This window comes from Vicia villosa, linkage group LG1 (assembly GCF_029867415.1).
Source record: "Vicia villosa cultivar HV-30 ecotype Madison, WI linkage group LG1, Vvil1.0, whole genome shotgun sequence".
In the NCBI taxonomy this organism is placed as follows: domain Eukaryota; kingdom Viridiplantae; phylum Streptophyta; class Magnoliopsida; order Fabales; family Fabaceae; genus Vicia; species Vicia villosa.
The window spans coordinates 151,759,599-151,785,905 of NC_081180.1; the positions used below are offsets into that span (position 1 = coordinate 151,759,599).

Below are 26,307 nucleotides of genomic sequence, written 5' to 3' on the forward strand. Positions count from 1 at the left end.
GTTTCCCGATACACTGAATCTTTGTACGGGGCTTGTAGGGAGGTCGAAGTTCGGGGAGATGGTGATGAATTGAACTATCAAGTAGGATGCCCGTCTCGGGACGAGCGTGTGTGTTCTCGCTTTGACGAGGACAGTTTCGCTATGTACGAATACGTGTTTAAGGAGCTCCACTTTCGTCTGCCCTTCTCCGGTTTTCAAACTTCTTTGCTGGCGTTTCTCGCCTTCGCGCCATCTCAACTGCATCCGAATGCCTTTGCCTTCATGCGGGCATTCGAGATTGTCTGTGATTATTTGGGCATCGGGGCCACGACTACTTTGTTCGGCCGCTGCTTCCGCGTGCAAAGGCAGACGGCGGGTGGGCGTTATAGCTGGGTTTCCTTTAGGAATTGTGATAGGAAACTTTTCAAAATGTATACCGACTCAGTGAAGGATTTCAAGGATCGGTACTTCCTCGTCCGTCCACACAGCCCGGCAGTCTATTCTGCTCTGTCCGACATAGTGGAGGCGCGGGATGAGACTGGTGCCCCGGAGAGGGACGAAAACGGGCAGGTGGTGAAAGAGTTCTGTACTGTGTTTCCATTTTTTTGGTGGAAGGGCCACTTCTCGGCCTCTCCTAAAAATTATGCTTGGGAAGACGAGGAGCTGGACGAGCAGGATACGGCCTCGTACGCGATTCTTTGCAAGTATGTAGATAGTTTCACAATGTCGCAGTGGGTGACGAGGAGCGGGGAACCCGTATTGGACGAGAATGGTGTGTTGAGGGTAGAGCCGCGGGCAATCAATACGAAGGCCCTGTTATCGTGTCGGACCCCCGAGGAGGCCCGTGTGCTGTTAGGTTATACTCGGGCTATTTATCTTTTTTGTCTCCTCTGTCTGATGTTTTTGCTAACTCGTTTGTTTTCTTTTTCAGATGCTATGCCGGAGAAGGAGGATAAGCTCTTGAAGATGGTAACTCAAGACGCGAGGAAGCTTCGAGAGAAAAAGGCCCGGGCGGCGGGTGCCGGCGACAACGCAGGCTCGGGCGGTTCGCCCCGAGTGGTCTTGGAGGGCGAAAAAGACCCCAAAAAGGGCTCGTCATGCAGAGGCGACTCGTGAAGAGACGTCGAGCCTTGGGCCCGGTCGTGCTTTTGTGCTGCCTCCTTGCTTCAAAGATGGGGGTTACTTTGAGAAGTTTCCTCTAGCAACCTCTCCGGACAAAGCCCGTCGGGTAGAAAAGATGGGATCCCCCGCTCTCCTCTAGCAGCTAGCGAGTGACGGTGCTGTCGTTATGAGGGTTTTGGGGATGGCCCAAGTGTTGGCCAGGGGTAGCCCGATTTCTGCCGAGGCTTTGAAGAAGGCGGAGGCGGCCAGGAAGCATGTCGAGGATGAGGCAAAAACCCTAAAGGCCGACCGTGAAAAGCTGAAGAAGAAGATTGAAAGGGTTTTGAAGCAGAAGGATGAGGAGATTGAGGCGCAGAAGAAAAAGCTTGTCGATTTTCAACGGGAATGGGCACCCTCGGCCGAGGAGTTCGCGGACGTGGCTGCGCTGAAGTCCAGAGCCGAGTTTGTCGAGAAGATAGACGGGCTGAAGCTGAACCTTGCTGAGATGGCTGAAGCTGGGTTCAATTGCGCAATTCGGCAGTTGAAGATTCTGAATCCGGGCTTGAAGGAGGACAACATTGGGCTTTCGTCAAAAATTGTGGATGGGGTGCTGGTGCCTGAGTCTCCTGACGGTGAAGAAGAATCTTAGTTTGGGACTGCGTGCCCGTTCTTTTGTCGGCCTTCGCGCCTTTGTAGTTTGTATGTTGGGCTATGCCCGGATAATTTTTGGGGCCTGCGTGCCCGTCATTTGTTGTAATATTTGGATATCGCCGGCCAATTTGGTCGGCTTTTATTGCTTTACTATTTCGCATTTATGTTTTGATCATCTCAATGCGTGTTTTAGAATATTTATTGTTGCATGTTTTTTAGCCCGGGCTATGTTTGTATTCCGGGGAGGTATTCCAACACTTAGGAATATTTTGCTTTTGGATTGTGCTCGGCCGAGGTTAATTTACCGGGCGTGTGGTGTACGACTCGGGTGCGCAGAGCAGGTGTGCGCTATGAGCGGGCACGAGACCGCGGTCGGGGCCAAGTGCTCGCGGTGTGAACGGTCCCATCGCGAGCTGGGGTTCTGCCGTGCAGGTACTGCCACGGTGGGTCTAGGTGTAGAATCCGCCATGTAGCCGGTTTTATCCTTCGATAGGGAGCTCCGACTGTCGCTGTCGTGGAGTGCTCGTGTTTGTACCATGACGCGAGTCCGTGCCCGGTTCCCCCTCGTGTTCGGGACAAGCGGCCGGGGAGTGTTAGGGTGTGTCTAACTGTAATAGCGTCTGAGTTTTTCAGCATTCCAGGGTCGAGCAAGTTTATCTCCGAGGAGGTTCTCAAGATAATAAGCGCCGTTCTCAGTTTTATCATAAACTCGGTATGGGCCTTCCCAGTTTGGGGCGAATTTTCCTTCGCGCGAGTCCTTCATGTTCCTGCGGAGCACTAAGGCGCCGACTTCGAATTCGCGTTTGATAACTTTAGCGTTATGGCGCAGAGCTATCTGTTGTTTCAATTTGGCTTCTCGGAGGGAAGAACCTGCTCGGATCTCTTCGACCATGTCGAGTTCTTCCCTCATAGCCTCGTCATTGAGTTCTTCCTCGAGAGGCGACTCGGTCCGCCGAGAAGGATCTCGGATTTCCACGGGGATCACGGCTTCGGTGCCGTAGTTTAACCTAAACGGGGTTTCGCCCGTGCTTGAATGGGACATTGATCAGTGGTTTTCACACATATTTTTATCGTTATTTTTAAGTATGTTTAAGTTATGTTATTGAGCGTTTTATTTCTTTATTCATCATTTTATGCTTTGGTTGTATGTTTTTATGTTTTCAGGTTCATATGGAGAAATCGGAGTAAATCAGTGCAAAACTCGGAGTTTCGATGGAATTTCAAAAACATGCTACAGGAGGCCTGACACGGGTGGCCGTTTTGCCCAATACGGGCCGTGTCAGGAAGAGGGTGCAAGAAGTTGGAAAAACAGTGGTGCAACACGGGTGCCCGTGTTGCTCAACACGGCCCGTGTTGCTAAGCCTGGGACTTGGATCTTGAAAAATAAATGACAGGGGACCAACACGGGTGCCCGTGTTGCTCAACACGGCCCGTGTTGGGTGATGACGCTGAGTTCAGTGATTTTTATTATTTAGTTCAGTGGTTGGCCTGCAGGGGTGTTTTTGGGATTTCCAACCAACTTAAGTGAGTCTGCACTATTTAGGAGGGTTTTCAAGATGAATTAGGGATCTTTTTGCCACACGAAGAATTGGAGGATTGAGAGAAGAAGCCTATGCAATTGGAGAAGAACAGAGAACTCTCATGAGCGGAAGCCATTGAAGATCAAAGTTCATCATCTCTATTGTAATGTCTTTATTTGATATCTTTGTAATTTCTTTGGATGATATGAGTAGCTAAACCCCCCAATGCTAGGGGGTGTCCCTGATTAACATTTGTGATGATTTTGAATTCCGAATTTCAATAACATATTTCTCTTTTACATTCAATTTAATGGTATAAGGTTTTTAATGCTTTCCTCGTCGGACCAACTGGATTGATTTATGACTGACAATTAGGATTGACCTCCATTGTTAGGATTTTTATACCATTATATTATAGTAGATATCACCTAGGACTAGGGATACCCTATAGTAACCGGGTTGTTCTTAATTATAATAATACTTGATTTGATCACTAATTTCGAAGGACTTTGGGATTAGGATTTCAATGTTCAAAGGTTTGCCCACTAAGGACTTAGGAGCAAATACCCTTAAGAACCGGTAATTGATAAGTTGAACTTTGTTAATGAAACAAGGGTTCAGAATTGTTACATGTTAATGCACACACCTACCCTGGCATGTTACTCATATTTGGCTAAATCAACCTTTTTAAGTTTATTTGCAATTTAATTCGTAATCATAAAAACCAAAACCCCCAAGGCTTTTTGTTTAATTGAATTCCTACTAACTCTATAATATCACGCAGTCCTTGAGATCGATATTCGGGGAATTTTCCCTTTATTACTACAGAGGCAAAATAGTACACTTGCGATTTTTCCGATCAGGCATCGGCATCGTCCTATATGCCCAGAGTACACTGTGTAGTTCTTCGACCCAAGCCTTCTTAGCCTCGCCGAGTCTCCGTTTCAATCCTCGGAGGATGACCCGGTTGGCCGTTTCGGCCTGTCCGTTTGTTTGGGGGCGTTCCACCGAGGTGAAGTGCTATTTTGTGCCGAGCTTGGCTACGAACTCTTGGAACTTCCTATCGGTGAATTGGGTGCCGTTGTCCGTTATTATCGCCTGCGGTACTCCGAACCGAGCGAGTATGTTCCGTTTGTAAAAACGAAGCACATTTTGGGACGTGATTTTGGCGAGTGCTTCGGCTTCTATCCATTTGGTGAAGTAGTCTACGACGACCACCAGATATTTATTTTGCTATGATCCGATCGGGAATGGTCCGAGGAGATCCATTCCCCACGTGGAGAAGGTGTCATACTCCAAATTTGCCCATCACATTTCTAACAGTCGAATTGTTTTAAACTCGAGTCTTATAATTTTTCAGTTTATTTTTACTAATATTTTGACATTAATTTATTTGGCATATTCCAAAATATACAACGTATTTTAAATTACTTGTAACAAATATTTACTTGCCCTTCATATGATTTCAAATGTCTTTATATTTTAAATAAATAGACTCCCAAGCATAGGGTCACAGGTTCGATCCCTTTGTATGAGTTTTTAAATTTTCTTTACTTTTAAAATCTTAAATTTATTTTACTATTATAATTATTTTTGGTCCAATTACCTTTTTTATTAAACTTTATAAAAAATCATTAGCATTACTATTCGGTTACTATTTTAAAGGAAAGTAATAAAACAAAATTTTAATGTTATTTAAATTTAATTTCTGATTATGGTATTAAGAATTAGTATAGTTATTGTAACTATTCTTTGGGAAAAAACAAAAGAGGAATGAATTGCTATCATTTTTTGGTTTTATTACGGTTTCTAGATTAAAATTAGGTGCTATATTTTAGATTGAGTCAATAATATTAGAATTTTTATTTTTTAACAGTAATATTAAATTTATTGACTCCCATTAATATTTATATACAGTTAGTATCGCTCATCTCATTGAATGAAATATTGCTTTCTTAAAAAAAAAATCTATATTCTAGATTCATCTTTTCCGGTAAAAATTCTATATTCTAGATTCATCTTTTGAAGAAATGCGTCCGCCATCTCTCTAGCTTCTTCCCCCTTTCCAAACCCTAATTCACGAGCTTCCTGAAGGCATGAGTTTCCTTGATCTTTTCCCAGAAACTTTGGAAGCCTCTAGACCTTCCGTGTCTCATTCCCTTTCTGAACCTAACCAATCTAAACCCAAAAAATCCTTTGTGGAAGCTATATCCAATGTCTGTGTCATCCCTACCAGTCAGCTTCCCACCCCGTGTGTCAAAGGGGACAGACTCTCGATTATGATACCAGAAGATGAGTATATTCTAGGTCTGGAATCATGTAAGCACAATCTTCATGGAAGGATCCTTTGGCCTAAGGGAACCACCCCTATTACAGTTCAACAGCTAAAGACCGAACTGCAATCTTTGTGGAGCTCTCTTCAGAAATGGGGCATCACATCTCTTGGCAAGGGATTTTACGAGTTCTCCTTTTCCAGCCTTGAAGATGTTCGTCGTGTCAGATCCTCCCCTGCTTGGAATCTCAATCCGGGCATTCTCAAACTGTTTCCATGGACAAAAGACTTTGTCCCTTCCAACATGAATCAAAGTTCTGCTCAGGTTTGGGTCCGAATCCATGGTCTGGCTCAGGAATACTGGAGACCCAAAATCTTGTTCACTATTGCTAGCAGCATAGGCACACCCATTTGCATTGATTCATCCTCTAACAAACCGCTTCTTGATTGACCCTTTGGCCATTTCGTTCGTGTGTTGGTTGACATTGACCTTATGAAGGATCTTAGGGATAAAATCCTGGTGGAGCGAACAGGATTTGCTTTCTTCGTTGACCTGGAGTATGAGAAATTACCCGATTTCTGTAGCTATTGTAAATTCCTGGGTCACACAATACATACCTGCAGAAGAAAAATTGTTGCTGAACAACAATCCAAGACAAAAAAATCTGAGCACAGCAAAATTCATCATCCCATCATTGAGAATAATGGTAAGGAACCAATGATTGACAAAACTCCTCCTTCGAGGGGCGAGATGAGTGGAGTCATCAAAATCAGTACAGACAACAACAACACTGCTCTATCGCCAATTGCAGAACATAACAAAGATGTGGTTCCACCTTCAAATAAGGAGTTGAACAACAATGCTATACTGATCCCTTCTATGGAGAATGATGACACAACATTGACTGGAAAAAACAACCAAGAAAGAATTCTCAAAGCTGCAGCGGTTATCAATCATCTAGACGATTCAAGTTCAGATTCTGAATTCGTGGTAGAAACGCAGATAGTTCCTACAGGTCCATATAAGGAAGACCCTCAAAATGTAGCAAACGGTTTCCTTGTTGATTCTTGGGACAACTTGGCCTCCCAATCCCGTTTAGAGGATTCTTTAGAGGAAGATGACGGGAATTTCAAAACTATAATCTCCAAATCTCATAAGAAGAAGAGCAAAAGGAAAGCAAAAGACAAGGCGACTTTGGGCACCAGTTCTAAGGCTGGTTCTAGAAAGCCTTCACAATGAAGTGTCTTTACTGGAACATTAGGGGAATAGCTAACTCCCCCTCTAAGTTAGCTCTCAAGGATTTGATAAAGAATCACAAACCAGATTTCTGTATTATTGCTGAACCTTGGATGCATCACGATAGATTCCCTCCCAATTTTTGGAACCGTCTTAACATGAAGTTGTTCGCCGTAAATTGTAGAGACTCGCTTTTACCAAACATATGGTGTGTCTGTAAAAATAACATTGATCCTAAAGTTCATAGTTTTTCTGACCAATTCATTTCTTTTACCTTCAATTCTAACAACAAAACTTTTGGAATTGCTGCTATCTACGCTTCAACGTGCCACATTAACAGAAGAGCTCTTTGGGAGGACTTAACCAAGGTTAACGCTACTGCTTTACCTTGGATGTTTGTTGGTGACTATAACGCAATTCTTGGGGCTCATGAACACAGAGGCTCCTGCATTCCCAACAACATTCCTATTACAGAATTCAAATCTTGGATTGATAACAACAACCTCTTGGAACTTCCTTCAAAAGGAAGTCTTTTTACATGGTTCAATGGTCGTTCCGGCAGAGACTTCATAGAAAGAAAACTGGATCGTGCGCTTTGCAATCAGGACTGGCATAATGTGTGTTTCACTTCCATCTCCTCTATCCTTCCGAGATATAGATCTGATCATCATCCCTTATTGGTGGATTGTTCCATCTCTCAGATCAAAATGTCATCCCAGTTCAAATTCTTGGGCATGTGGACTCTCCACCCTTCTTGCCGGGAGGTGGTGGCTGATACGTGGGCTTTGCCGTGCGTAGGTTGTCCTATGTGGATCCTATCTAAAAAGCTTCAGCTGCTCAAGAACAATCTTAAACACTGGAATTGGAATACTTTTGGCAATATTCACCAAAGAGTGCAAGATCAGAAAGACGCGTTACAGGGTATTCAGGAGCAGATTTGCAAATATGGGGGGTCTGCTTCTTTGTGTGAGCAGGAAAAAGCTGCCCACCAGGTGCTGGATTCCAGTCTTAAACAGGAGGAGATTTTCTGGGCAGAGAAGGCGAACATGGATTGGCATAGCGATGGGGATCGTAACACTGCCTTCTTCCATAGAATTGCAAAGATGAAAAGATCTAATAATGTTATTACCCTTCTTATGGATGGAGACACTATGATAACGGACAATGCTGAAATGGCGAATCTGACTGTTTCGTATTTCACTAACCTTTTTTGTTTTGCATGAACGGCTTCTCCAATTAGTCTTGTTGAGGAAGTCATACCGCAGATGGTTACAAGCGAGATGAACGCAGTTCTTTCCATGATACCTTCCAAAGAGGAAATTCGAAGTGCTGTTTTCAGTCTCAACAAATTTAGCGCGCCCGGGCCTGATGGTTTTGGAGGCCTATTCTATCATACATACTGGAGCATAATTAAAGATGACGTCTGTGCAGCGGTTACCCAATTTTTCCAATCCGGTGGTGTCATTCCCAACTATAACGTCAGCAAAATCATTCTCATTTCGAAATCTACGGAAGCTCAGAGTCTGAAAGATTTCCGTCCGATAGCTCTCTCAAATTTCAAGTTCAAAATTATTACAAAAATTATCGCAGCAAGACTATCTTCGATTATGCCTTCCCTCATTTCTAAGGAGCAACGTGGTTTCATACAGGGCCAAAACATTAAAGATTGCATCTGTCTGGCGTCGGAAGCAATGAATGTCTTGGACAACAAGAGCCCCTTCGGTAACATCGCGCTGAAAGTTGACATAACAAAAGCCTTCGACACAATTCGTTGGGAGTTCATCTTGCAGGTGCTTCGCGGCTTTGGTTTCGGGGATACCTTTTGTCAGTGGATCATGGCCATTCTTTCTTCGGCTTGCATGTCTATTTGTTTCAATGGCGAGCTTCATGGTTATTTTAACTGCAAGAGAGGGGTCCGTCAGGGAGATCCATTATCTCCTCTGCTTTTCGTGTTGGCCCAAGATGTATTGAGCAGAATTATTAGCAGGGCAGTTTCCAACGGCGCTTTAAACCTCATCAAGGCTTCAAAATCTAACTTGGTCCCTTCTCATATTATGTTTGCGGACGACATTATGATATTTTGTACAGGAAAGCGTGCAAATCTCCATCTTCTTCAGAGTATCTTCCACAGATATGCTTTAGAGTTGGGGCAGCAGGTGAATCACTCCAAGTCTTATGTCTTCATGGGAAAGATGCCTTATCATTCAAAGATTCGTATTCTCACAGATACGGGGTTCAAGATTGGTGAACTTCCGTTTTGTTACCTGGGAGCGCCTATTTTCAAAGGCAGGGTCAAGCGCTGCTACTTCGCCCCCATTATGGATAAGATCACAGCTAAGTTCGCTGGCTGGAAAGGGTCCTGCTTATCCATGGCTGGCAGGGTCATCCTAGTGAAATCTGTCATTACCAGTATGACTACGTATAGCATTAATATATACAGTTGGCCTATTGCTTGTATTAGAGATTTAGAGAAATCTTGTAGGAATTTCATTTGGTCGGGGAGCACTGCGAACAGAAAAGGTTGTGTAGTTTCTTGGAGGAAAACCTGCCAACCGGTTTCGAAGGGGGGTTTAGGGATCCGCTCGATCATTTGGTTGAATGAAGCTACGAATATGAAACTGTTTTTTGATTTGCGAAACAGCCGCAAGGATTGGGCAATTCTGTTGAGAAATAGGATTAGCAAATCTTACGGGTTTATTCGCTACCACATTTTCTCTTCCATCTAGACCGGCATCAAAGTTAACATCAACACTGTTGGCAGCAATACATGCTGGAGTTTGGGCTCGGGCTCTAAAATTCGGTTTTGGACGGACTCTTGGAACGGAGATCCCTATATCAACTCCACAACCTTGGAGGTGCTGCATAGTAAAGATATTAACCCTCACATTATGATTGCGGACCTTGCCGCCCAGGGGCTTTGGATTATTCCTCCGAACTGGTTTGTTTGGTTTCCTTTTCTGAATTCGCGAATGACCAATATTTTGCCTCCAGCGCCTGAAATGGAAGACTCTATGGGCTGGTCTCATTCTATCACGGGCCAGCTTGAGTTGAAAGATGCCTATAATTTTGTGGCTAAACCGGCTCCGGATTTCCCTTGGAGTAAAGCTCTTTGGCACCTTAATATCCCGCCTAGTAGATCTATGCTAGTGTGGAGAATGCTGCACAAAAAAATTCCCACAGATGATTTCATAATGCAGAAAGGTATCCCATTGGCTTCTCGGTGTCCAATTTGTTAGGCTCATTAGGAATACTTGCATCACATCCTTCATGACTGTATTTTCTCCAAGAATCTTTGGGCTTGGCTTATGAAAAACTCAAGCTTGGATCTATCCCTCATTTTGTTGCGAAGTGGCTGGACAGTAGCTACCGTCTTAACGCGCCGCAAGCTGTATTGATTCACTATGCAGCAGTGATTAATTCTCTTTATATTCTTTGGCAGATCCGTAATTCCTCCAAGCATGATAACCGCAAGCCGTCTCTCATCTTTGCTACCGAATGGATTATGCGAGAAGTTAAAATCTCCGGAAATGCTTGTCGAAAATCTTCGTATATTGATATGCAGGAGTTCTCGTTCATCAAAGATTTCAAAGTTTCTATCACCCCTCCTAAGGCTCCCAAAATTATAGAAGTTGTTTGGAGCCCTTCAACTTCGGGATGGCTTAAATGCAATTGCGACGGTTCCTTTATCCCCGACATCGCTAGGGCCGGTGGTGGAGGGATTTTCCGTAATCACAGGGGATATTTCATCCTTGCCTTCGCTGATCCGATTCAGTTCACATCTTCCATTCATGCTGAATTTGGAGCTGTTATTTGTGCTATGGAGATTGCCATTGCCAAAGGTTGGAATAAGCTTTGGGTGGAAACTGATTCTAGCATGGTTGTCAAAGCATTCTCCAACCATAACCTTGTTCCTTTTGTCTATAGGATTCGTTGGCGCTTTTGCGTTCTTCACTTTAATTTCTCGCAACTAATATTCACTCACATCTATAGAGAAGGTAATTCTTGTGCCGATTTTTTGGCGAACTTCGCGCTCGGCATTGGTTCTATCACATTTTTTGATTCCATCCCATTGGGGATTAGGAATGATTTTGTAATGAATAGGTTAGGCATACCTTTCTTTAGATTCTCTTAATCCTGGGGGCTAACTTGTTCCCCCGTTAGGCTCTTTTGTATCGTTTCTTTTGATTAATATATATCAGCCTTATTCAAAAAAAAATATACAGTTATATATTATTTTTTATATTTATAATTATTAGTACATTATTATTGTTATAAATTTTAGAAAACAAAAATCTATCATATAAGAAAAGTCTACCATTTGAGCAATTCTTAGGCTATCCACATCAGCATCTTCTCCCTCAAAAATCCACATCAGCTTTGGCAGTTACACATTATTCTCTCATCATTCCTTCTGCATTGTGGGCTGCGGAGTTATTGCTGTGGAAGTTTTACCCTCCCAACTTCTCATGATGTTGCAGTTACGCATTGTTCATCATTCTCTGTCTATCCACATTCCAATGGCTTGCCTATTTATCATTCACTTTCATTCTTCTCCTTTCCATGCTTTCTAACTTCTGCGGTTACATTTTCTCATTGTCTCCACGGTTACGAACCTGATTCATCATTCATCAACCACTTCCAACCTTCCTCTTTAATCTTCTTCGTCTACAACTGTTTCTTGATTCTGATTTTAAATTATCAATTTCCCATTTTATTGTTCACATCAAACAAATTTGAAGCTTCTTCGTTTAGGGTTTTGTTTCCATTTCTTCGAATCATAACAACACATACATCACTCTTCAGGTAAGCGTTTAATCTTGATTTTTATTTTTGATTCTTCTGCGATTTCTGCGTGTTGATGTTGTTCTTCGATGTGGTTGAATATGTTGCAGATTAAAGGAGATGATGGTTGTTGATTGAACGTGATGGTTGTTGTATGATTTCATTTTAAGGTGATCTTTGTTATCCACTATTTTGTTTATTGATCATTCTGTGTTTTTTGTTTTACAGGTTACTGATTTGCACGAAGTTGAAAAACAAATCATGGAGTTTATGGCTTATGGATCCAATCGATTCTCTCGCATCTTCTCTTCTTGACGTACCATAATTTCCCCAAATTCTAACCATCTTCTTCAATTGATCCATTTTCTACTTTTTTTCAAATGCCGCAAAAAATCCTATATTCTCCTCCATAACAATACAAATCTCCATCTTTCTCAAATTCAACTACACAACTGCATCATAATATGAATCAAACAATAAAAAAATGGAAGATAATATAGTACCAATTGGAATCATGCGGTGGAGTGGCGGTCGTAGTCAGAGAATGGTGGTCCGCGGTTTCGTTCGATTTCGGCGACTGGTAATTTATTTTTAAATTAGCCCAAAATTTTATATCATATGCTCTGTTGAATTTGTAACTACTGTAATTTTATTTCGCAGGCAAACTTCATATAGTGACGCTATTATTGGTGCTAAGATTGGGGTTCAGCTTTGTTTTGTTGCAGGCCTGCAGGTCGGTTTTGGTAGCAGGGCGGTTTATTGGCATATTTTTTATGTTGCAGAATTGTGTATGGTTTAATTTGTTGCTGAAAGTTTTAATTATGCAGGGTGTTTTTTTATGGAGCTGGTGTGCATGGTTTTTGTTCGGTGCAAGGTTGGTATAGTTTCAGGTGCATTTTGTGAACCAAATCTTATTTGGTGTGTGTACTGCAGCAGGTTCGTTAGTATGAAACAAAGTGAAAATGGCATGGATTTTTTAATCAAGTTTGGAACTGTCTTGGAAAAGACGAATCAAGGCTCATGGACATGATTCTTTTTTAGAGTACAAGAGCAAAGCGTGGCACATGATGTCCATGGTAAACTGAATGCTGCAGATTTTCCCTTTGTGATGCAGTGTGGGACTGACACAAATTTTCCCACTTTGATGTTGGGTTTTGCTGCTATGGGTGGTGATGTTTTTTATAACTTTGTGGTTGCTGACTCTATGGAGGATCTTTGAATAACACTCTGAAGAATCATCAAAAAATATTTTAGTTTTATCATATAGTTTTAGTTTAGAATAAGTGATTACTTTTCTTTTACTATGCATACCATTTCATTGACAGTTGAACTTGTGTACTGTCAATTTCTAGGTTCCATGTTATTACAAGGATCTGATTGTTCATCATGCTATATATTTTTTGTTTCCTGTGATTTGGATTACCATAGAGGGAAACAAAGTGAAAAACCTTCTCTGTTGATTCTGAAATAAATTGTTTTTTTTAGAATAAATGTAATAAATATCATTCTCATAATTTGAATTATAAGTAACCCACAATTTCTCTATTTTTCTTTTCCTCTTTATTTGAGATTAGTTTGAACTTTGAAGAGTTTAGATTTTAAATAAAAAAAAAGCTATTAGTTTTATTGTAAAATTAGTTTTTATTTATACAATTAGTATAAATTACTATAATATTTTATATAAGTGTATTAAAAAAATCTAATTTTTTTAATCAATGTCTTTTTAAAACATTATATATTAGTAGTAATTAAAACAATGATTGACAAAAATATACTACCATTAATTGCAATTATATATATATATATATATATATATATATATATATATATATATATATATATATATATATATATATATATATATATATATATATACACACCTAATTTTTTTTCTTCATAATTCTTATTGCATAAATATTGTATGTTCTTTTTTTATTAATCATACCATTTATTTCTAATTTTTAATCTTATATAGACATAGAAGATTTTATATACTGTAGCTTTTAGCGACATGAAATGTATGGGTAAAGAAGACGTAGACCTTATGCGCCAAAGAAAACTTGAAATAAATTGGTTCATATATTTTTTTATCAACCAATTAAAAATAATACTATATTATAATAATAAATATTAATAATGTGATAAAAAGATAAAAATATCGAAGACACATAATTTTCTTCTATTAATTTTCTATTTTAATAGTTAATTTTAATTAATTGTAATTAATCTACTACATGTTATAACTCACGTTTGTTCACATACTTGATGATTTTAAATTATTTCCTATAAAGTTAGAAAATATTTTATTTCTTTCAATATTTATATTTCATCTAAAAACTTTAGTTTATCAATTTATTTTATTAATACATATAAAATTAATATATTTTTAAAATAATATACTAATTAATATTTTATTTTTATTTTTCTTGTAATCTTTTCTTTTGCCTTTCTCTTGCAAAGTTGCAATACTCTATTTTAATACCTCCTTTTATTTCTTTTTAAAAGCAACACCTTAAAACAAATCACATATCAATTATTGTTGTCATTTAAAGTAATATTAACAATATAAGACCGTTTCTGTTACTTATGAAAATATTAATTGGCCTTAAATCATTCTAAATATATGTATATATTGTGTTTGTTTATTACAGTTGAATGAAAATAAATTAATATTAAAAACAAGTCAAAATCATTTATTGTCTTCAAGATAACATACCAAAATATTTTAAATTATTGACCATAGAATAATATATTATTGACCATAGAATAGTATAACTTTTATTTTGAGACTAAGTATAATTAATATAATTTTGATATATATATTTTTAAATCGGTTGTGCCTATATTTTTTCTTTAATATATTAAAGCAAAATTAGTTTAATATTTGAAAAAATAATAAAAGAAAGAATAATTATGGAAACGGGGTTTTATATAATATATAAAAGGAAAGAAAATAACGTAAATTTAAATAGGGAGACATTTTTTAAGTGTATATATATATATATATATATATATATATATATATATATATATATATATATATATATATATATATATATATATATAATAATTAATGACAAAAAAAATTTTATATACAAATAACTATATTGATTAAATTAAATTTTATATACGAGAAGAAATAACTATAATTATGAATAAAAGAATCAACTTTCTATTATTACTATATAGGAGTAGACATAATATATAACTTTTATTATTTTTTTATTATTTTTTACTGATGATATATGGAATACGGTCGCTTCAAATATGCAACAGTATTATTTAAAATTTTCCAAAATTATTGTAATACCAATTATCTTTTCAAATTTACTATAACGGAAACTGAGTGTTAATTTTTATGAGCAATTTGATAGTAAAAAATTAAATTAAATTAATTTCAACTTAAAGCAATAATAATTATTGATACTTAATAATCATATCCTTTGATTATTTTTTATTTAAGATGATTTAATGTATGATTTTAATACTTAAATATATGAATTTAATACTTATTATATGAAGGAGATTTAACTTTTCATTCTTCGTAACCGTAGCTATTTTGTATAAATTTTTTGTCCTTAAGGATACGAATAAATTATATATTATTTGGTTTTAATTGCACTATCTTTCAAATTTCTAATTGATTATTTGACTTTAAGTGATAAATCTTTCTAATTCTATATTTTAATATTTATGGTTTTCATTTAAGATATAATCTTTTTTAAGATAATATAATACATGGAATTAATTTTTATTTTTCACAATTATCAATTTTCAATGCCAATTCTCAATACTTATTTTAAAAATAACTATCGTTACAAATTACTTATAAATGATGTCAACATACGGGAAAATAATATATCATTATTTCAAATATTTGTATAAATGATATTATTTTTGTCTCTTATTTTTGTTGTCTAACATCTCTTATTTTACTTTTAAGAACTTTTAAGACTATAAAGTTTTATTAAAATAAGCCAAATATTAGAAACGAATCAAATTTTTATATTAGAAGTTTTAAAATAAAATTTAAAAATTAGTGTTACTTTACAATTTTGTTAACAATTTTGTTACCTTTTATTTGACTCAATCCAAGGTGAATTAACTAATTGAAATACATGAATTTTTTGGATATTATATAATAACGGAAAGGTGAATTAACTAATTGAAATACATGAATTTTTTGGATATTAACGGGAACAAATTTAGAATATTAATGGGAACACAAAGTTATTGATCAAAATAATGAATATTAACGGGAAAACGAAGTTACTGATCAAAATAATGAATATTAACGGGAACATGAAGTTACTAATCAAAATGTTGAATATTAACGGGAACAAATTTGGAATATTAACGAAGATATCAATTTTCCTTCATATCTTCCTATTTATTTTTTCATATAATTTTTATTTAACTATCTTATTTAATTTTTTTATGTAAAATAAATCATTTAAAACAAATGAGCGTATCACACTGGTACCCGTGCGAATGCACGGGTATCCCGTTAATATTCAAAATATTGAATATTAACGAAAACACAGAGTTATTGATTAAAATATTGAATATTAACGGGGACACGAAGTTATGATCCAAATTTTGAATATTAACGGAAACTAATTTTGAATATTAACGGGAACACGAAGTTATTGATCTAAATATTTAATTTTTGAATATTAACAGGAAGACGAAATTACTGATCAAAATAATAAATATTAACGGGAACACAGAGTTATTAACAAAATATTGAATATTAAATAGAACACGAAGTTACTGATAATTTTTTGGAATACTAACATAAACATTAAGTTACTGATAAATTTTTTGAACATTAACAGGAACAAATTTGAAATATTAACGGGAACACGAAGTTATTGATCAAAATAATGAATATTAATGGAAACACGGAGTTACTGATCAAAATAATAAATATTAACGAGAGCATAAAATTATTGATTAAAATACTGAATATTAACGGGAACAAATTTGGAATATTAACGAAAATACAAAGTTACTGATCAAAATAATGAATGTTACCGAGAACATGAATTTACTGATCAAAATATTGAATATTAACGGGAACATGAAGTTAGTTAATAAAATATTGAATATTAGTCATCAAAATATTTACTATTAACGAAATCACACATTTTCTTTACACATATTATTTCTCAATGGAACCTCTAAATTTTTTAAGTGCATCCTTCTAAATCAATATAAACTTTATTTTCTTAATAATTTTTTTATTTTCCATATACGATTTTTTTAATATTAGTATTTTTATAACTTTACCCATTTTAATCAACATTTAGTCTTTTACTAATATTTTTTTTCTCTCAACCACAATGCGCGAACACGACGGGTACCCGTGCGAACGCACGGGTAAGACACTAGTTTAGACTTTAAAACCTTAGTTTAATTAATATTAAATTATTTTCTTTAAAAGCAAAAGAAATTATTAGAAATTAGTATATTTTATTAAGATAGAGTTACTTTTTATCAATTAGTATTAGATATTAATTTATTACCCATCAGATTAGTTAATGTTATTGCTAATAACATTTTATTATATTATGGAGATAAAATATAAAAGAATAAAAAAATATAGAAAACGAGAAAAAAGAGGGGAGTTTATTATTATTATTATTATTATTATTATTATTATTATTATTATTATTATTATTATTATTATTATTATTATTATTATTATTATTATTATTATAGGTTACTAACTTTTAAAATATATTTTTCTGTGGTTATTATGTGTAACTAAGTTTTAGAATTATCACTAAGTTTTAGATTATGATTATGATCTTTTTATTCTTAAATTTGATATTTATTTTGTTACATATTTTGACATAATTATTAACTTTATTATCCTTAAAAGAAGATTAGAGAATGTGATGGTCAAAAGGAAAAGTTTTTTTCACGAGTAAATTACAACAAATATTTGCAAAACAAAATCTCCATTCCAAATTAACACATAACAAAAATCTTCCCAAATCAAATTTTAATTATCTTCAATCAAATCACAAAATAGCCATAACGATATTCAATCTTTTCAAATCGAATCAACTTGTCATTAGTACTATAAACTCAAATCTGGTTTTTCTGCATTGAAATAAAAAATAAATAAAAAAACAGAAAATGATAAATATGTGTACAAAATCGAATCAACCAATTGAAGAAAGTCTGAATCAATTACAATAAGTCTCAATCAAGACTCTAAAAATCAAATCTGAATGTATCAAAATAACAAATCAATCTTTAAAACAATTTCCTAAATCAAAACACTCCAAATATGAATCGAATCTGAAAACAAACAATTTCGTAACAAAGATATATAATTTCCTAATCAAATTCATTCCTGAAAAACTATTAAAACCCTAAGATTAGACATTAGAAGGGACCGAAAAATTAACCAAAAAAAAAGAGAGAAAAATTCAGAAGAAGGAGTAGAAGAATCTCGAGTGAACCCTAAATCTAAAGCTTCAAAGAAACCTGCCGCCGTTTACGATTTGGGTTTCACGTCTGAAACCCCAGATCACTGTCGATCCACTCTCTCGTTCCACTGCCGCCTTCAACACCTGGAACGAATAGCGAAAAAGACGAGATCAGAAGAAGGAAATCAGAAATCAGAAGAGGAACAACTCAGAGAATCACGGCAAGGCAAGGTAATCTGAAACTTAGCTTTTAGGGTCATATTTTTTGAAATTTGATGTTTGATTGTTGTGGAATTTGGGTTTGATTGGGTTTTCTTGCGATATGAAGGATGATTTGGAGTTTGGACCGTTGGGTTTAGGGTTCCTTTGATTTGGGTTTTTCTGGGTTGTGTTATGAGGGTAGAACAAGGAAGAACGAAAGAGAACGAGAGAGAAAGGGAAGGAGAAAGAGAAAGTCACGTTAAAATGAAATAAAAATGGAATGAAATAATACTCCCCATGTTTTTATGACACGAGATCATGTGTTCTTCTCTTAATGTACACCTTTTTATTAACTTGAATCCCAACGGTCCTTTTAGATCAATGGCCCCGAGGCTAGACCTTGGGAGCCGTTTGATTAAATCAACATATTAAATTATGCAAGCGTACCATAACCTCCCTGGTCTAGTCCACACTAGATCCAGCGGATATTCACTAATTAGTAACGGGCCTAGCCCAATACGTCCTACACCCCATTTTCACTCTTTTTCACAAAAGCAGTGTAAAATACACCCCTCCTGACTTATTGGGTTCAGATTTACATCTGGACCTAATTATCTTTCTAATACACCTCCAATTTTAGTTTAACACCCCTGTGTCTTTTAATTAATTAAATTACTAAACTTATGTCATTATAAATTTCTAATTAAATTAATATTTAATATATTTTATAAAAATCACCAACTTGGATATAGTTATGTTTTAGGATAAATCTCTTATTTTATTCACTTTCAAATATTTTTTTTAACACATATATTCACTAAATTTTAATTTATTTGTCATAAACATATTTAATCAAAATCTCGTAGTATCTAAAACTATTTTATTAACTTAATACAATATCAATATATTAATTTCATAAAAAAAAAGGATCGTACAATTGTTTTTTTTACTAAACTTCGAACTACGCCCACAATTACCTTATTTTCTAAACCGAACGAAATTCAAAGGAGAATCTGAAAGTAATTATACAATCCTATAAAAAACACAAACCAAAACCCGAACTACAAATTGGGACTCTGATTCTCCATAAGGAGATACGTAAGCATTCAGTCGAAAATTGAAGCGAGCCCCCTAATAAATAAATAAATCCCGTTTCTTTTATAAATATGAAAATAATGCTTTCGAAACCTTAGAAAAAACCTAGATCTTGAGGGGGTCCCCTTGAGTACAAGGAAAATAAAGGGTGCCTAACACCTTCCTTTATTTAATAAACTCGCGAACTTAGAATCTCTGAAAATATAGGGTTATCCATTTAATTCCCTTCCCTTAGGATAAAAATAATGGTGGCGACTCTAAAATTTTTTAAGCCGGTTGCTACAGAAGGGCCAGGGTGATGATAGAGACTTAAGCTCGTTTGGGGGAGCCAAGTGCATGTCGGCGTGGCGCTGACACTTATCGCATTTCTGGACGTGCTCTTTGGCGTCTTGCTGCATGGTCGGCCAATAGTATCCCGCCCTGAGGGCTTTTCTTGCCAGTGATCGGCCGCCGAGATGTTGGCCGCTGATCCCCTCGTGAAGCTCTTGTAGTATCTCGAGCGCTTGCGAGGCGTCGACACATTTGAGGAGAGGGATGGAGAATCCTCGCCGATACAGTTTGTTCTCGACGATAGTGTATGAGCAGGCCCGTCTTTTGATCGCTGAAGCCTCCTTCGCGTCGGTCGGAAGTTCGTCCTTCGTGAGGAAGTTGTACACCGGTGTCATCCAGCAGTGGTCATCGCCTATGGCGAGCACTGGTAGGGGTTGTGCGTTCTTGTCCACGCTCGGCTTTGATAGGATTTCCTGGATCACTGACTTGTTCCCGCCTTTTTTCCTCGTGCTCGCGAGTTTGGATAAGACGTCTGCTCAGGAGTTGTGTTCTCGAGGGATGTGCTCGACTTCTGCCTTTGCGAATCTTTTCATCCTGTTTTTTACGAGTGCGAGATACTCGACAAGCACGTCGTTTTTGGCTTGGTAATCGCCGTTGACCTGGGATGCGACGAGTTGGGTGTCGGTGTAGATCTTAACCTCCCGAGCACCTACATCTTCGGCGAGTCGTAGGCCCGCTTAGAAGGCTTCATACTCGGCCTGGTTGTTCGACGTGGTGAAAGATAAAACTAAGGATACTTTGATGATAAGCCCTTCGTCGTTTTCTAGGATAATGCCGGCCCCGCTTCCCGAGCTGCTTGAGGCGCCATCTACGTAGATGGTCCACTTATTCTCTACGGGGGGTGGGGAGTTGGCGATTGAGGTCATCTCGGCTACGAAATCTGCCAGTGCCTGAGCTTTCAGTGCCTTCCTGCTTTCGTATTGTATGTCGAATTCGGATAGCTCGAGGGACCACTTTAGCATTCTCCCGGCCATGTCTGGTCGGCTTAGAAGTTGCTTGATAGGCTGATCGGTTCGAATGACGATGGTATGGGCGAGGAAGTAGTACCTCAGGCTTCTGGCTGATGTTATTAGGGTCAGTGTGACTTTCTCGATTTGTTGGTATCGTATCTCGGGTCCTTGTAGGGCTTTGCTGGTGAAGTATACGGGCTTCTGCCCGTCTTCGGCCTCTCGGATCAAGGCCGCGCTGACTGCTTCATTTGAGACGGCCAGGTAGAGATACAAGATCTCGTTGTCCCCAGGTCGGGAGAGGACGGGCGGCTCTGAGAGTACTTGCTTAAGATGGGATAGTGCTTGCTTGCACTCCTCGGACCATTCAAAGGTCGCCTCCTTTCGTAGTAACTTAAAGAATGGGAAAGCGTGCTGGGCGGATTTTGCGACGAAACGGGACAATGCCGTGAGCATCCCGTTTAGGACTTGGATGGATTTCTTATTGTTAGGAGTGGGGAGTTCCGAGAATGCTCGGCACTTATCCGGGTTGGCTTCTATTCCTCTTTCAGTTAAGTAGAAGCCGAGGAACTTGCCTGCCCGGACACCGAAGGTGCATTTCTCTGGGTTGAAGCGCATCTGGCAGGATCTGGCCTGCTCAAACACTCGCTCGAGATGCGTGGTGTGGTCGGTGTCCTCACGAGATTTGACAATCATGTCGTCCATGTATACCTCGAGGGTTTCGCCGATCTCTCCTCGGAATACCTTGTTCATCATCCGTTGGTATGTGGCTCCGGCGTTTTTGAGTCTGAAGGGCATTACATTGTAGTAATAGTTGCCTGACTCAGTCATGAATGTCGTGCATTGTTTGTCGCACCTCTCCATGGGAATTTGGTTGTAACCTGAATAAGCATCCATAAAAGACAACAATTTATAACCGGCCGAGTTGTCGACCAGTCTGTCAATGTTAGGCAATGGGTAAGCATCTTTGGGACATGCCCCGTTAACATCAGTATAATCAACACACATTCTCCATTTTCCATGATTTTTTAACTAGTACAACATTTGAGAGCCAAGTTGAATACTTGGCCTCGGAAATAAAATTTGCCTCTAGGAGGTCTTTTACAGCTTTCTCGGCAGCCTCCGCTTTCTCGGGAGACTACCGACGCCTACGTTGAACTACTGCCTTCGCGGTTGGATCAATGGAGAGATGGTGGCAGGCGACCTCAGGGTCGAGTCCGGGCATTTCCGCTGCGCTCCAAGCGAACAAGTCGGCGTTGGCTCGGAGGCAAGCTACGAGTTGTCTCTTCGGCAGATCTGGGATGCCCTTGCCGATCTTCACTGCCTTGTCGGGGTTGTCGCCCAGCGGGACGAGCTCAAAGTCGTCGTCCGGGATGGGTCGGACGGGGTGAGTCGTCTTGGGTTGTGGTTCCTCGCCTTTCTTCAGCTCTTCCTTCATGAAGCGAGCATCGAGATCGACTGAGCTGACGTTGGTCGGTTGCTGACGATCATCTCGAGGAGGCTTGTCTTCGGCTCTTGGCTTCTTGTTGGAGCTGGAGGGGGGGCGATTAGCTGCAAACCTTTCACTGAGGCCTCAAATATCCTCCTGGAGGCTTCGATATCGACGTTGATGGTGGCTACTCGTCCCCTTTTCGTGTAGAACTTCATCTTCAAATGCACGGTTGAGGGGACGGCAGTGAGTTCATCCAGAGTGGGGCGCCCGATGATGCAGTTGTAGAGGGTCTTGCAGTCGATCACCAAGAATCTTGTTTTGACCTGTCTGGAAGCTTCCCCTTCCCCGAAGGTGACGATCAGCTCGACGTAACCCCAAGGTTTGGTGGTGGCCCCGTTGAAACCCTGGAGGTCGGAGCCCACATATGGAGTGAGGTGCGAGTCGTCCAGCTGGAGGGTCCGAAAAAGGTGGGAGTACATGATGTCGACCGAGCTCCCCTCGTCGACTAGGATCCGTCGAACGTCAAAATTTGCCATCCTTGCTCGGACGAGCAGGGGAATTGTGGCGTTCGGAGCTCCGCCAGGCAGTTCTTCCAAATAGAAGGTGATCGGGTCTGATTTCCCTTTGAACTTCTGTAGGGTAGGGCCGAGGTCCGAGGTGGCGCTGATCAACTCATCAAACTTTCTCTTCACTGAGCTGATAGTGAGAAAACCGGAGTCCCCGCCATTAGATATGACCATCGCGGTCGGGAAACCTTCCCATGTGCTGAAGGCAGTTGTTACTCCGACTGAGGGAACGAAGTCTTCTAGTCGGGTGATGGACATAGCTACTTGTAATGGTCTACTGTCCGGTGAGTTGCCCTCGTCGGAGTTCCGCGGGACTTCTCTTTGCGAAGGTTCTCCCTTCTTCGTGTATTTCGAAAGGCGACCTTCCTTAATCAGAGTCTCGATGGCGTCTTTGAGATGTATGCATTCGTCAGTCAGATGCCCATGGCTCTTTTGATACTTGCAGTACTTAGACTTGTCAGTCCCCGGTCTGGTGGGGTTGGACTTCGGGGGCCGGACGTTGGAGTTCTTGAAATCGATGCTTTTGCACTCGGCCAGGATTTTCTCGCGCGGAGCGTTTAGGGGAGTATAGTCGCTGAATCGACCAGCTGGTCCTCGACGTTCTTTTGCATCGTGGGACCTGTCATCTTTCTTTTTCTCATGTCCCCGGCGCGAGCCCGAGTTGTCATGGTTCGAGCTGCGGGCAGCGTCATTGCCCCTTGAAGCTTTTATCGCAGCCGCTTCGCCTTCTTCGAAAGCGATGAAGGCCTGGGCCTTGTGGAGGAGGGCGTTCATGGTATGCACCTTCTCGATTTTTATGGCCTTCTTAAATTCACTTCCGGGGAGGAGTCCTCGCTCTAGGAGGTATCTCTTCATGTAGTCGGTCGTCTGCACTTGGACGGCCTCTTTGTTGAACCTGTCGAGGTAGTCTTAGAGAGGTTCGTTGGTTCCTTGGATCACAGCCTCGAGGTTTGCTTCTGACTTTGGTTGCCGACGGGAGGCTGTGAAATGGCTCAAGAAGAGTTTCTTCAGCTCGGCCCAAGAGTGGATGGAGTTGGGAGGAAGATTCCTGTACCATGTCATCGCCCCTTTCCTGAGGGTGGTTGGAAAGATGCGGCATTTAATGGACCCTCGGACGACGTGATAATCCATGACAACTTCGATGCTTCGAATGTGGTCGTCGGGATCGGTAGTCCCATCGTATAGGTCTAGGGTTGGTGGTTTTTCCATTCCTCGTGGAAGACGAGCTCTTCGGATGCTTTCGAACAAGGGGCTGCGGAAGTCTTTCTCGTCACTTGGTCCTGGAGAGGTTGAGTGTTTGCCTCGCCGAGATTTCACCTGCGTTTTGCTCGGATTTTTGCGGTTGTCCCGGGGAGGGGAACGCTCGCGGGGTTTCAACACAGTTTTGGAGGGGCCCCGGGAATCTCGCTCGGGAGAGAGGCTCCCAATTTCTGTGGTTTCAGGCTTCTGATTCTTCCTTCTCTTTCGTGGTGGAGAGCGGGAATATGATCTCTGACGATGATACCTTTTAGGCGGGGAGCGCGAAGAGGATGGGGAACGTCGTCGATACCTCCTCGGTGGTGAGCGCGAGGAAGAATAGCAACGCGATCAATAGTGTCTCCGCAGGGGGAACGATATCGTCGCTTCCTTTCTAGCTCGTGAATGCGGTCACCTTGAAGCCGGATGAGGCGGTTGGTCTTCTGCAGTTCCTTGAGCAAGAGGACGGCTGTGGGGTCGGCTTCCTCAGGGATATCGACTTGTTCATGGTCGTCTTTGTATTGAACTCTCCGCCTCTCGGAGGTATGGGTGAACGAAGAGGCAACCTGCCCGTCTCTGGCGTCAGTTTCGTTCAAGTTTTGAGCTTGCTCTGGTCCGTTATGGGGTTGAGGCTGCTCGTTCCCACCGTTTTGAGCTTGCTCGACGTTCTGAGGTTGCTGTCTTCTATTAGGTTGCGAGGTCTCATGCCTCTGTCCCCTTTGCCCATTAGCGGTATGTTATTGTCCCTCCCGCCGATGTCGATTCGTCCCCTCGGGGGTGGAACCTTGGATGAGAGGGTCCAGTTGGAAAGGATCGGGGTTTGGGACGTTGACGTTGTTGTTGTTGCCAGCCAGGACGATCGTAGGATGGATTAGCTTTGATCTTTGTTTGTTAAAGAAGGGGGAGCAAGGTTCCCACAGACGGCGCCATTGATCGTACCTGATCAGAAGAATCGTCACGGGCTGCTCGGAACTGGGTCTTCGAGGAGCGAGAAAGAGGTGAAGGATAGAAAAACACTTAGAAAGGGGGGGTTTGAATAAGTGTAGCTTTAAAAACTTGACAGATGAAAATAAATTGCACAGTTATTTTTATCCTGGTTCGTTGTTAACTAAACTACTCCAGTCCACCCCCGCAGAGATGATTTACCTCAACTGAGGATTTAATCCACTAATCGCACGGATTACAATGGTTCTCCACTTAGTCAGCAACTAAGTCTTCCAGAGTCTTCTGATCACACACTGATCACTCCAGGAACAACTGCTTAGATACCCTCTAAGACTTTCTAGAGTATTCTGATCCACACGATCACTCTAGTTACAACCTGCTTAGATATCCTCTAAGACTTCCTAGAGTATTCTGATCCACACGATCACTCTAGTTCCTTACAACTTAATGTAATCAATTCTAAGAGTATTACAATTGCTTCTTAAAAGCTATAATCACAAACTGTGATATTTCTCTTAACGTTTAAGCTTAATCTCACTAATATATTACAACAGCAATGTAGTGAGCTTTGATGAAGATGAAGATTCTGAGCTTTGAGTAGAACAGAGTTTCAGCAAGTTAATATGAGTTGTTTTGTTCAGAATCGTTAACCTTGCTTCTCATCAGAACTTCATATTTATAGGCGTTGGAGAAGATGACCGTTGAGTGCATTTAATGCTTTGCGTGTTCCGTACAGCATCGCATTTAATGTTATACGCTTTTGTCAACTACCTCGAGCCTTGTTCACGCTGTGTCTACTGACGTTGCCTTTAATAGCTTTTAACGTTCCTTTTGTCAGTCAGCGTAGCTTGCCACTTGTACTTCCTTCTGATCTGATGTTTGTGAATACAACGTTTGAATATCATCAGAGTCAAACAGCTTGGTGCAAAGCATCTTCTGATCTTCTGACCTTGAAGTGCTTCTGTGCGTGATACCATCAGAACTTCAGTGCTTCTGATCTCATGTTCTTCTGATGCTTCCATAGACCCATGTTATGATTCTGCTTCGACCATCTTCTGATGTCTTGCCAGACCATGTTCTGATGTTGCATGTTGAACCCTTTGAGACAAAGCTTCTGAGCGCTGAATTATGCATACTCTTTATATATTTCCTGAAAAGGAAATTGCAATGGATTAGAGTACCATATTATCTTAAGCAAAATTTATATTATTGTTATCATCAAAACTAAGATAATTGATCAGAACAAATCTTGTTCTAACAATCTCCCCCTTTTTGATGATGACAAAAACATATATAAATGATATGAATTTGCGATCAGAAAGAGCAGACGGCAAAAGACAAATTACACAGCTATAACATAAGCATATGAATATGTCTCCCCCTGAGATTAACAATCTCCCCCTGAGATAAATAATCTCCCCCTGAAATAAATACTCGAAGAACTTTAATAAAAGACTTCCCTGATTATTTCGGTAGAGACGATCACATAAGCTTCTGTCTTCAGAGAATTCATAGCTTCTGACTTCTGCTTCCATTGGACAGCTTCGGAACTAGAATTTCTTTAGATCCC

The 26,307-nt window shown here is 39.6% G+C and overlaps 1 protein-coding gene across 1 annotated transcript; it reads right to left on the minus strand.

Annotated features, from left to right (window-relative positions):
- Nucleotides 1-21,385: 21,385 nt before the first annotated feature.
- LOC131657490 (uncharacterized) lies at nt 21,386-23,411 on the minus strand. The gene is made up of 2 exons (XM_058926884.1): nt 22,314-23,411; nt 21,386-21,439 (listed from the first exon to the last, which is right to left on the minus strand). The coding sequence occupies exons 1-2, from the start codon at nt 23,409-23,411 to the stop codon at nt 21,386-21,388; spliced, it is 1,152 nt and encodes a 383-aa protein (XP_058782867.1).
- Between the last annotated feature and the right edge of the window lie 2,896 nt (nt 23,412-26,307).

What these genes read in the sequence shown, in the direction of transcription:
- LOC131657490 (XM_058926884.1), bottom strand. Translation starts at nt 23,411, where the DNA reads ATGAAGAGATACCTCCTAGAGCGAGGACTCCTCCCCGGAAGTGAATTT. An exon ending in AAGGGGAAGCTTCCAGACAG is followed by an intron (nt 21,440 to 22,313) that starts GTCAAAACAAGA and finishes ATGCTTATTCAG; the next exon opens with GTTACAACCAAATTCCCATG.